The 13288-nt window shown below is 34.9% G+C and overlaps 2 protein-coding genes across 2 annotated transcripts in view; both read left to right on the forward strand.

The window, feature by feature from the left end:
- The first annotated feature begins 13 nt into the window (after positions 1-13).
- Positions 14-7759, forward strand: LOC139766512 (cytoplasmic dynein 2 heavy chain 1-like). Its single transcript, XM_071695229.1, has 4 exons — positions 14-74; positions 2429-2533; positions 3019-3167; positions 7575-7759. The coding sequence occupies exons 2-4, from the start codon at positions 2488-2490 to the stop codon at positions 7755-7757; spliced, it is 378 nt and encodes a 125-aa protein (XP_071551330.1). The 5' UTR covers positions 14-74; positions 2429-2487; the 3' UTR covers positions 7758-7759.
- A 1479-nt stretch (positions 7760-9238) lies between these two features.
- Positions 9239-13288, forward strand: part of btv (dynein cytoplasmic heavy chain beethoven) — a 122622-nt gene continuing 118572 nt past the window's right edge. Inside the window, exons 1-4 of the mRNA XM_071695629.1 lie at positions 9239-9283; positions 9647-9788; positions 11015-11141; positions 12794-12944. Coding sequence (XP_071551730.1) covers positions 9239-9283; positions 9647-9788; positions 11015-11141; positions 12794-12944 — 465 coding nt within the window. The remainder of the gene's footprint in view (positions 9284-9646; positions 9789-11014; positions 11142-12793; positions 12945-13288) is intronic.

Below are 13288 nucleotides of genomic sequence, written 5' to 3' on the forward strand. Positions count from 1 at the left end.
CATGGCGACCAGGCCGGCACCAGCAGCATTCCAGGCTGTCTCTTTTGACAGTTGGGTTCCTGACAGTATCCACCGTAATTATTCTCCCTCTTCATTCATGTCATTCATCAGTACATAGATGAAATTTGTAGATTCTTTGATGCAGGATGTTCATAGATGTTGTGTTGATATGGATCGTAGGAATAGTGAGCCAATTTTATTAGCTTGATTCTTGCTAGGCCTGTTGGCGAGTGAGAAGTGAACACTTATTTACGTGATAAATTGTGACATTATATTCAGATGACGACTGTTGTGTATTGTGTAAGTGTTATTGTTGTTGTAAATTTATGATGAGACTTTGCTCATAGGTATTATGATTTTCGTAGGTAATCAAGAGACTTTTAGCAGGTTCATTAGTTGTATTCTGTGAACTCTTCACACTTTAAAAATATTGTAACTTGTGGTTTTCAATCTGGTGAAGTAGTAACAATGTACTTGAGGGGATCACCTTGATTCTGTAATTGATAGTAAGGGAAATCATATCAAGCAATTTATCTTGCATAGTAGAATGATATTTGCTGCTACCTACTTATCTTTCTATCTGTCTGTCTGTCTGTAGTTATCTGTCTGTTTATATATCAAAAACCCCTGAACTATTACCTTCAATTTTTGGTATTTTTCTTAGGAATAAAGGGTTCCTTTAAAAACTTAGTACAAGAAGTATTTTTCATGCTGAATACAAATATGGTGTTAAAGTATTGTTTAGTCCTCTTAATGACACTTAATTAAGCTGTTAAATGAGGTCAATTTTGAAATATTTCTACTCCATTGCATCGTATTTAATGAGTATGTATTGGTAAATGAGAGCATTATGATATAACTTTCATGATTATTTCAAGTATAGAAGTGTTTGAATATCTCATGTTTCAATTTTGAAACAAAAAGTATTTTGAGCTAAAATTTACCCCAAGCTATTCAGGGGCATATCTAGGGGAAGTAGCACCTACAGCAAGCACTGAAATTGCGCCCCTGGCTTGATTAGAAATGTACATACAGTGAATGTATATAAAAATATATACAGTATAAATATAGACCGTTGAAGAGTTAGGCCAAACTTAGATTTATATAAACTCTTAAAGACAAAGTTAAAGATGTATTTGATAAAAATTGTAATGTATAAGCAGTAATGCAACTGATAGTAGCAAAATATTACTATAGTTGAAAAGTAGGTGAGTTTCTTTTTTATCTCAAAACCAAACTGTTAAAAATGTCAGTTGGGTAGCATATGTCAAAAAACAAACCTGTTGAGTGGCGCTCTCTTCAAGTGTCGCCCAGGGCACCTGCTGTACCTGCCATACCCTAGATACACCACTGGCATGGACTTCCATACGTATAAAAGAAAGTGCTACTTGCATTTTTACTTTACACACTGAATTGATTCAAGTGAAACCAACAACTCCATTCACACCATTACCATACACTAGTCAGAAGGTAAAGGCATTCATTATACTTACTAGCAAAATAAGTTGAATCATGTGATGTATCCCTGGAGAGAAAATTCAAATTATGATGATGACTATAGGACACCATGATTGTCTTGTCCAGTTTGGCTCAGCAGTCATACTCAACATCTGCTCTGTCTTTAGTAATCTCCTCTAGTTTTGGCATTGTCCTTTATCATCTGACTCATTATAGTCCAGCTCTACCGAATTTGGTTTACTATGGTGCAGCTTCATTGAGCTTGACACAGTACAGTTCAACTCCATGCCAGGTCTAGCTCTCCTTAACTCTCTCTATCTTAGCACTTTGGATCTCATTTTGTCTTCTGATACAGTATGACTGGTATGGTTATTCCCACATAAGGTCAACTGGTAATTTTCAAGAAGATAGTAAAATGTAATCATTGCCATATGAGTACGAAAATCCTCTGAGAGTTAATTCAAGTACTTGCCTATATATATGCTAAAGTTTGATAAGGTTTCCACTAATGGCAAAGTGGAAGTTTGTATCAGTAACCAGAATAAGTCTGGGTATTAGAAATGTCTCCAAACGATTGGAGGACGGTATTCACAAAACAGACTGAATGTCAAACAGTTTGGATTTCAGGTCACTGTACATGGGATTATCTGCTTTACTATATTTTACCTTTTTAACAGATATGGCTTTGCTTAGGGCATACTTTTGCCCATGCCATGTGGCATTTGTGTAGAATAAAAGAAACATGAGCCCATCAGTGAATTGTAATGAATGAGGTGGGGGGTTTATCTTTCTCAAGACTCTTTAATGTCATATATGTCAGATGCTTTTGTGTAGTTTAAATCACATAGTGCGGTATAACTTTGCTCAGGAAATGCTGTTTCACATGAAGAACTTTTATTCTTTGTATTACTTATTTAGGTGTTCATGTTTTCACATGAAATTATTCAACCATTGTAATTCTTTACTTCAGAACATTTGTGGATGATGACTTCTCGTTGATTTTATGAGAAAAACCAGGATAAGACAGAGATGGAGCTTCCTGATGTGCGCAAGAATTTCACTCTGACCACAACAGGTACGGACTTTGGTTGAAACATATAGATATGCTTTCTTCCTGCTCCAGGATCCATTGTATCTTTCTGAAGCTCTTGCAGTGCCCAGAATGCCAGCCACATCCACTAGTTGGGACTATAGGTATTAAAGTGTAGTGATGATGTGGGTGTGCCTATATGCTGAGAGCGCAGTTCAATTGAGCAGTATTAATTACCCATTTGTACTGTATGGGAAGGGACATTTACACTCATGGGGCCCCCATCTCATGACCATTCTTTTATGTGATTGCTTGAAGTTAGCCATCATTGCCCACTGGATTTGGTCATCTCATTATCTTATTAGGTAATTTGGTTTCCAAATAATGTTTGTCCAGTATATGAATTGATAGATTTGTCATAATCAAGTTTCTGATGTGGTTGTATGTTTAAGTCCTTTACAGAAATTAGTTTCTTGCTTGAAATATTCATTCTTGGTGAAGTAGTACACATTGCCTTTTATCTTCAACAGGGAGTTATTTTGGTCTTTCCCTGTCGGATCCATTACTGTTGGCACTACATGATGACCAAAGTCTGAATACCTTCTTGGACTCAGGAAATTGTCAGCTTCTTGGTGCCCACATGATTGCAGATGAGGGTCGGGTTATCTTCAATACAAAGGTGATATTCTCCACTATATTCATGTGACGTATTTAACATATCATAGTATGCATTGCTATGAACAATTTCATGTATAGATATGAATATATATGTGTAGATAAGGAAGAGTATGATGCCAAATGAATCATTAATGTTTGTATTTTCAAAAGTATTTTGGGCATAAATGAAATTTTCTGTCTTGGATTGCAAAAGATGCTCATTCCATTTTATATTTCTATTCAATAAAGTGCAATCAGTTTTGTCCTGCTGAAGATCTAAGTTAGGTATTCTTGAAATAATATAGGCATTGCCATTTCTAAACACTCTACCTTTTTTCTTTGCCTCCTTACATCAGCTAAATCTTTCCATTTTTGTGAGTTATTTCAAATTCTTTTTGTTTTAATTTCTCTTAATGAAATTAGAATGCTTCAGCTTTTTGCATTCATAGGTATACTGTACTAATTTTGAGAATTGTTTGAGCTGTCTTTATTAGTCGCATTTAGATCTCATCAATAATAGACAGAGATAGATCTCAAACAACGTGCATCTGTAGATGTTTGAAGCATATCATGAGATACTGGTATAGACGCTTTAAATATGATAGATATATTTGCATCATCGTGTTACTAAATCTTTCAGAATTTTGTAAGCTTGAAGTAGCATAAAGAGACATGCCTAACTATGCCTGTACTACATGAGAGTGCTTCTATAAAAATTGATATAGCATTACCATGTTGGGTGGAGTCTGAAGGAATGTGATGCTTCCTATAACTGCTGCCTACAATACTGTACTTAGAATAATCATGCATGTACTGTTTTTTTCATTAATGCTAAACCTATACTTAGATCTAGAATTTCATTAGATTTGACTAAATATATAGATATCTAGTTCTCTCCGTGTTTAAGAGAATAGATAGTGTGCTAGAGAATAAACAGTATGCTAGAGAATAAACAGTATTCTAGGCTTCTCAAATATAACACTGAAGAGTTTAAACTATGATTATGAAGTAAGAGATATGGAAACTTTACATGTCCCAGAATATTTTATCGATGATCTTCCATTGTGTATCAGTCCCCTTTGCTTTGTAGATCTCTCTAATGTTAATACAGGGATGTCAGAACTATTGACTTATAATAACAGCAACCAAACAATGTTTTATTCTTTTTTTTACTAAGAGACAGAGCCCCATGAGCATCTGAGAGACCACTTGGTCAGTGGGAGGTTGAAACACTGTTTTGACACCAGTGAAATAAGGTGTATCCTTGAAGATTCACTCTCTTTGACCATCATGAAAAAAAAATGAGGTCAGCAGATGCACATTCACAGGAACTCAATGACTGTACTACAATCAGCCCAAGTCTGTGATATCACAGTGATGTCACAGTGAGTTGAGCTAGCACTAATGGGCCAGTCACTCTCATCACTCACTTTTCAGCTTGGTGCAGTGCAGACCAGTTGATATTGTGCATGGGTGCTGAACTTTGTCTTGGGAGGTTGAGGCACTGCTAGAGTGGTTTACTCCTCACTTACATAGTCCACTATGCAGATTTGTCCAACTATTTGATTATTTGATTGCTGGGAGAGAGAGAGAGAGAACAATCATGTTATATATGTCACTAACCTTGTGTCATTGGTTCAGGTGGTTAGATAGACCCCTGACACCTTAGTTAATGTACCAATGATATTCTAGGGGAACTGAGTTGGAGGGTGTCTACTACCCAATGGGAATTTTTGTGTAACCTCATGTTACTGTTCCTTTATAGTGGAGCTTTGCCTTTAGTACATAGAACTGTAGTGGTTGCTAGTGTACTGCTAAACTTCCATTTCAGTTGAGACCATCTCATCCTTATATTGTTGGTAAGAGAGACAAAGATCATGAGAGTCCTCTTCATTCTGAACATGATGATGTCAGGTCAAGATGTCCAGTTTGTGATGGACAATACCCATTGTTTAGTGCTTAATGAACTGAGGTTTGTTCCATTTTCTTCCTCCTTTAGAAATGACAGATTACATTTATACCTGAGAAGCCTAGAGAGGATGGGCATCAGAAATATAGATGGATATAGATTATATCCTTGAAGAAAATTTATTAAAGTATCTTTCAAACACAAAGTTTGGGCAGACATCCTATCATGGTCAAGGATAATGTCTTTTACAATGACACTGAAAGAACCTTTGGATGGATTGCTTCACCATGAAAGCCAATACCTTCTTACCATCTAGAAGGAATCCAGCATTTGATCTTTGGATTATTGAATCTTCATTCTTGGCTTTTCTTAAATAGGCAGATGTAATTACCTATTTGTACTGTACAGGGAAGAAGTTTCACACTCAAAGAGCCCCATCTTGTGAACATTCTCTTGTGTCATACTTCTTCTTACTGTATGCTGTCTACATTAACCGATTCCTCAGTTATTCTTGTCCATTCATTCAACACATATACTGTAAAAGTATGTCTTTAAATCCTTATTGACAAGTTTCTCACTAATTTTCACGTTATTTTCTCTGTTTGCTCTATCCCTACATTGTCGATCTCTTTTGAAAATTTAAAAGTTGTGACCAGGTTATGCCTCACTCTTCTCTCTTCCAAGGTGGGTAAATTCAAAGCTTCCATCCTTTCCATGTAAATTAGCTGTTGTAATTCTGACACCATCTTTATTGTTTTCCCCTTGACCTTATCTATGAACTCTTGGTATGGTGAGCAAACCTGAGAAGCTTATTCTAGTTTTGGCCTTTTGTAGGATATAGATAGATCACTAGATATTTTCTTCTCCATATACTTGTAAGCTATGCTGATATTTGCTAGCACATTTTGTCCCCAAACTGTTTTCCTAATATGAGATTCTAATGACAAGTAAGGGATGATGTCAACTCCCAGTTCCTTCTTACATATTGAATCCTAAAGCTTATTTCCTTTTAGATAGTATTCATATTGAGGCTGTCTTTCACTTTTTTCCATCCTCATTACTGATCATTTACTCAGGTTGAATTCATCAACTATGCTTCAGACTAGAACTTTGGAGTATGTTGAGGTCTCCTTGTAAACTGATGCTATCCTCTCCACTTTTCACTTCCCTCATGACCTTCGCATCATCTGCAAACATTATCACAGATAGAGTCCATCAACATCCATGTATATTCCCATCTTTTCCTTTCCCCCTTTCCCTTTCAGAAAAATCATTTCTTGATTTTCAACAGAAACAAGCATGAAGCACAGACACCAGTAATCACTTAATGATGATAATGGCTGGCTGCTTGGCTCTGTGTCACCTTTCCGTTGTGACATCATAGACCTTTAATAATGCTGTATTGTTGCTGAATCCCTGTGAATGACCATTTTGTCGATATCATATATTTCTTGATGGTTGGAGGAAAATGATATATTAACCCCCTACTAAATATGTGTTATTTCAGATGCTCATAGGGCTCTGCCTAAGCAGTGGTTTTTCACCCTACAATACCTATACTGTATAGTACATATGTATTTTTTTTTTTTTTTTTTTTTTTTTTTTTTTTTTCCAAAAGAAGGAACAGAGAAGAGGTCCAGGTGAGGATATTCCCTCAAAGGTCCAGTCCTCTGTTCTTAACGCTACCTCGCTATCGCGGGAAATAGCGAATAGTATGAAAAAAAAAACAAAAAAAAAAAAAAAAACATATGTATTCATTATTATTATTATCATTAATTTTTTAGTACTATTATTATTATTATTATTATTATTATTATTATTATTATTATTATTATTATTACCATTAATATTTTTATCATTGTTATTATTTTGGGGGTTTGGCTGTAGATGGTAGGCTCTGGTTTCACTACATTAGGCATGATATCTAGAGGTTAGATGTGTGGAAATGGGGCCATTGTTTGTTTCTGGTGCTACCTCACTATGGTGGGAGGGGCACTTAGGTACAGAAAAAGATAATATTAATATCATCATTACTATCATTATTCATTTTTATACATTTGCCTTTTCCCAAGTTAGCAAGATAGCACCAGGAACAGATGAAGAAATAGCCTCATTCTCTCACATTATTATTGTTATTAGTATTATAATCATTTTGCTTATAATCATTTTATTGTCAATTTATTACTATGGTTACTATCATCACTAATGTTATTACAAAAAACCATAGCATTTTTATCATATTGGGTTTATTTAGTGACCATTGTTTGATACTTCCAGTTTTAGTTTAAATTCTTGCTCTTCAGATACTCTCCTTTATGTGTGCCTATTTGATTATGATATTTATGAAGTTAAGACAATATGAATGAATTCCTCATGGTAGAATATAAACTGATGTCATGGTTTAAGAGCCCAGTTTTCAGAATCATATGTATAAGTATTAATTTAGATGTAGAATTAATTTTTTCATTATAAATTGCATTATTAAAGACTTCAAAGTTTAGAATCTTGTATTTCAAACAGATTGACTCTTCACTAAAGAAAGACAAATTGTTGGTGTTCTTCAAAGTGAAGCCAGATGTGATTACGGGTGATAATCTTGCAGACATATTTGTCTCCTCTATGATTGATTCTCCTATCTCCTCCCTTTACCATTCCCTTCAAAAGCTGTATGCACCAATACTTCTAAAGGTAATGACTGCATAGTGAGTTATGGTTATCTAGTAGGTCTTAAAAGAATTTCACATTTTTTCACATTCTGGTGGTGTCTCAATGGAAGGAAGCTGAAAAAATCAGAGACCACCCATTAAAGAGTTTTGTATCTAATTTTCATATACAGCCTGCAATTTAATAGCTTTCTGAATGAATTTTTGTTAAAGATTATGAAAAAACTTGAGATATCTATAAAGAATTTAGATATTTATAACCAGTGTCTAATCATTAAGAATATTTGTCTGTTGTGCTAAAGTGGACATGGGTTTCTGTTCTGAAGTTCAATATATTTTTTCTTTAACTCTGCATGCTATTTCATTTATGGGACTATCTTCTTTGATCACACCATTTTCATATATTGTGCCTCCATTGCTCAACTACACATCAGTCATTATCTTAAAGACATTACATTTTCTTAAAACTACATGTATCTCATTTTCTACCTGTATTCTATTTGTTGTAATTCCAATTATGATATGGGATTTCCATCTTTACTGCTATTTACTACTTTTTTCACGTGTCACGACTTAGCAAAACAGGTTTGCACATCCTTATGTGAGCTTGAGGATAAAGACATCACACATACTTCTTGCCCTATACATGTAGAACCCATTAAAACCTTTTCTATGATAATTCACACTTTTTAATCACCTGAAGCTTCAATTGCACTCTTCACCCTTTCCCCTCAAGTTCCCCTTCCCATCTGCACCCTTAGCTTTTCCAATGTTTAGATTCATTACTGCTCTACTCACTTCTGTAAGGTTTCCTTTTCCCGTGCTTATTCAACATTTTCCTGACTTGTGATCATACTGCAACAGTACTCATCTCTCATATATCCTTATTTCCCAATCATTTCTTTAGAGAACTTTTTTTCCTGTTTCTTATGAACTTCACCTTTTGCTGTAAATACTTTTATAGTTCTGTTCTTTACACATCATTCTATGCAAAGAAATCTTTGCTACCTCTTTACCTCATTCAGAAATTCTATTATCTTAGATTTTTATTTGCTTTTTTAAGATCTCCATGAGCTTTACACCTTTTCTTATACATTGCAGTGTCCAGTAGATCACCATATACTTGAATTGAAGTATGTTAACATTGTGGTGTATATTCCTTGCTGTGTAGTCCACACATACATATATATTCTATATATTCAAGCCTTTTTTAATTCCTAATTCATGATATGCACCAAATATGTGATTTTTTTTTATTCATGCTTATAAGACAGTAACTGTGCATGAAGAAGATATTTTTTTTTTCATACTATTCGCTATTTCCCGCGATAGCGAGGTAGCGTTAAGAACAGAGGACTGGGCCTTTGAGGGAATATCCTCACCTGGACCTCTTCTCTGTTCCTTCTTTTGGAAAAAAAAAAAAAAAAAAAAAAAAAAAAACGAAAGAAGATATACAGCATATTTTGTAGTATATCTTTTTTAAGTACTTTTATGTCTTCAGAGCTATTGTTAGCAAGTAACATGTACACTGAGATCTTACGTTTGTACACCCTTCATGGTTTCCAAGTAATATCCCTTGTCCTTTCTTTGCAGTCTGTTTATAATTATGTTTTTACCTCAGGATGTTTGATTTTTGTAATTTCATTTTTACAGTATTGGCAAAGACAGACTGATTTGTGTACATTTCTCACTTTTCTTGTGAATTGCTGATTGATTCCCTCTTCATCTTTTAAGTGTAATTCAACCTTATAAAATGTTAATCATTCACACATTTACCTGTATGATTGTCTTTTCTCTATCCATTAATATTAACCTGATAATCATGAATGTCATACTCTATTATCTGAATTTGTATCTTCCCTCTTTTTCTTGCTTATTCCTCACAACTTCTTTCAAATTTTTGCTGCCAATAAATTTCATTTCCAACAGGATTCCGAATGGAGTGGTACATTGGATCCCAAGCTTCAGGCACTAGTGACAGAGTTATCAGATGGTCTGGGAAGTCTTCTTCGAAAGCATGATCCACATCTATTGTCAAGTGATTCCAATCATGCATCCAAACGATTAGCTGGTTAGATGATAGGGATAAACCCCATGTAATCTTTGCATCTATCTATCTTTATCTTTTCCCACAGTCAAACAGGTGACTCTTGTAGCATCTTCAAACATATTCCATGTACCATATCACTTGCACCTTTTTCTGTATTAACACTCCTTTTATGCATAGTCCCTCACTCTTATCTCTCACCTGATATCAGATAAAAAGACAAGTCATTCTTAACTGTCACTAATAATATGAAGATGTGCAATTACAGAATCCAAGTTGGAGTTAGAGATGTATGTAAGAATGTAAGACAACTTTCATTTTTACATACAATCATTAAAAGTCTTGATATTTCCAGATTGGATCAAAATACATTTCTGCAAAAATAACAGCATCAGTGGATGGGATTTACTATATGAAGAATGGTATTCAGTATTAAGTGGAATGACCAATGTCAAACCTCTTACAACAGAGTAGTTAGTACGTTTACATTTGTTGACAAATATGAAATAAAAGAAACTGGGGCCTGAGGTGGCATTAAGGCCCATGTTATAGGTTAGGGCAATACCCTCTTCTTTATATTCAAAAGAGTGAATCATTCATATGAATTGATGTCTAAGGTGAATTCATTCAGTGTGAACTTTGTTTTACCTAGAAAATGGGGGTTATGTTCCAGAGCCTTTTTCCAAGACCCAGTATTTTTGTGACTTACCAGACTTGAATAATGAATCAGAGACTGTTAAGTCATGTTAAGTCACACACTCTAGATCTCTATGTGGGTACTCACCCATACAGGCTGACAGTTCAGCACACTAAACATAGTCAACAGCCTTGGTGACATCACACACCCTTGTTGCAGTCCCACCAGATGGAACTGCTCACACTTTCTTCCTTCTTGCTGGACTACATGACTACATCACAAAAATATATATACTTGTTATATACATTTTTGTTTACCATATTTTTTAGTACCATTTGAAAGTAAGAAATCTTTCCCATATATTGCAGCACCTGATAATTCTTCTCATTATTTTTACTCTCAAAAAATGTTTTATTGCATTCTCAAGCTTCCCTTTTCATTGGCTACACTGATGCTTCTTTTCATATTATAATATACTTTAAGCAGAACATGATGTCAAATTATCCAGCACATCATGTCTTATGATATACAGAGACTGATTTTGGAGATTGTGAAGTACTGCATTTCTTCTTTGTAAAACCTGATTCTAAGTCTTTGCTTTTGCTACTGACAGGTATCTTGAGTGTGAAGGATGAAACTGAGTATTGGGCAGATACTGCCAATAATCCAATGAGTCGTGAAGAAAAAGAAATGGCTCAGAGTTTTTATAATTGCATTGAGCCAGTCTCCAAAGAATTCAGGTTAGTATTTTCTTCATATGGGAGCAGGTGGCTGGAAATCCTCCCCTCTCATTTTTTTAATTTTCCAAAAGAAGGAACGGAGAAGGGGGCCAGGTGAGGATATTCCCTCAAAGGCCCAGTCCTCTGTTCTTAATGCTACCTTGCTAATGCGGGAAATGGCAAATAGCATGAAAAGAAAAGATTTTCTTCTGCTAACAAGCATGTTTAATTCAACATTATATATTACTGGTCATTAATGGAATTAGAGTGTGCATCAAATAACATACTCAAAATGTAAAATCATTGGATATCCAGTTCATCTCTGATGACTAGAAGCCAGTTCTTGACCAGTTAAAGCCATGAAAGAAGAACATGGTAGATAACTACATGGTATTAAAGAATACAATTTAAGGCCTCTCACTTTTATTACTATGTGCAGTGATGCTGTTGGAATGGATGCTCCGATTGTTTCCACTCATCTCAAGTTTTTTTAAGTTCTACACATGACCTAGTTCACCATGACCAAGCTTTTTATATGAGTAAGCTGGTTCATGTGTCTGGAAAGTGGTGCTGTATGTAGGCCATATGCCATCTCAATAATCTGTTCCTGTGGATAAACATCCTCCATCACCTCGAGTTTTCTTTCAACTCATCCACACAAAGTTTTGATTGCCTACATTGAGAGTGAAGTGGATATGTTCAATTTACTTTCCTACACTGTCATTGTTGCTTAGCACCTTCAATTATATGTTTAAAGAAATCTGTAACAGCCTCAGTGTTATGTCAATAACCATTTTAATTGAAATAGAGTTTGTTTAGCTTACTCATATGAAAAAGTTTTCTTTTAATACCAAGTAAATTTTTGTGATCTGGGACTAAGCTATATTCAGATTATCTTTTTATGCTTACATGTTGGATTTACAGCGAGGCCTAATGAGGCACAATACCTATCACTTCTCAAAGTGTATGACTTTATGCTTAAAGGTATCTGAGGATATTCTGTCTATATTGGTTTTTAGGGCCCGACATAGGAATTACACCAAGTAAAGAGGGAGTGAGACCTCTGAAGGGGCAAGAGCCACTTCAAAGCTCATATCTGTAGTGCTGTTCCAGAATGTTTGAACATTGTTGATGTTGGACATATGAACAAAGTACTTTTCCTGTGTGTGCATATATTTCAACAAGTTTGCATTCATAGTTAGGTGCTTTGTATATAGCAAGAGGAACATCTCAGAGTTGGTGGCTATAAACCTTATTCCCACAGCTGTTATCATAGCCGTGTTTTGAAGTTAATTGCTCATGTCTTCTTTTCCTGTGCAGATTTAATTGCTAAGTTCTACTAGATTCATATATGTGATATCTGTTACATAGGATATCTACTTTTACTGTAATAATGAAAAGGCAGAACATTGTAAAACTGTATGATATATAGATTAGTAATGTGATTATAGTGTTTGACTTTATTAGATTTTTTGAAGATCGTATGATGTTACAGATCATGACGTCGTAAACCAATGAGAAGTGATGTAGTAACATACATAAATTGAATGATACCCTTAAAGCCCAAGATACATTAAATACATCTTATAAGACACATGAATATACACAATTATTGATAACACTTAGCTCTGCATCTTTACTTGACAGAGTTTAATTTGCAAACTTTCCTACAGTGGGTTAGATGCCATTGCCTTAGTAGATGCAGAAGACATCTTGGAGAATACTCAGAATGCACTGGATGAGGTATGGAGGTTGGATTTCCCTCAAGCTCGTATGTCGCATTTGTTAGAAGTCATTGCTAATCAGCTGGCCCGTTATGTACAGGTATGTATATTTACAGTGACTGATGTATACAACATGCTAGTATCAACCCTTTATGTATATTCATTAAGTAGTGTTTAGTTAATTATTGAGTGGTCATCTTAAACATATGGAGAAGAGTTATCTGTCACATTTCTTCAAGACAATGGGAACACTTGCTCTTTTTCCCAATATAAGGACAGATCCTTCCTTATCTCTGTCACCTTTTTCATGATAGGGACAACAGTTTCTCTTTTCCCCATCATCATTACAGATCTTTCCTCATCAGGTGAGTTTTATACAATAAATTTTACTATTTTTCCAGTGTGTGCACACTCATAGAACATAGGATGAGGCCCTATATGGAC

Source organism: Panulirus ornatus, chromosome 58 (genome assembly GCF_036320965.1).
Source record: "Panulirus ornatus isolate Po-2019 chromosome 58, ASM3632096v1, whole genome shotgun sequence".
Lineage (NCBI taxonomy): Eukaryota > Metazoa > Arthropoda > Malacostraca > Decapoda > Palinuridae > Panulirus > Panulirus ornatus.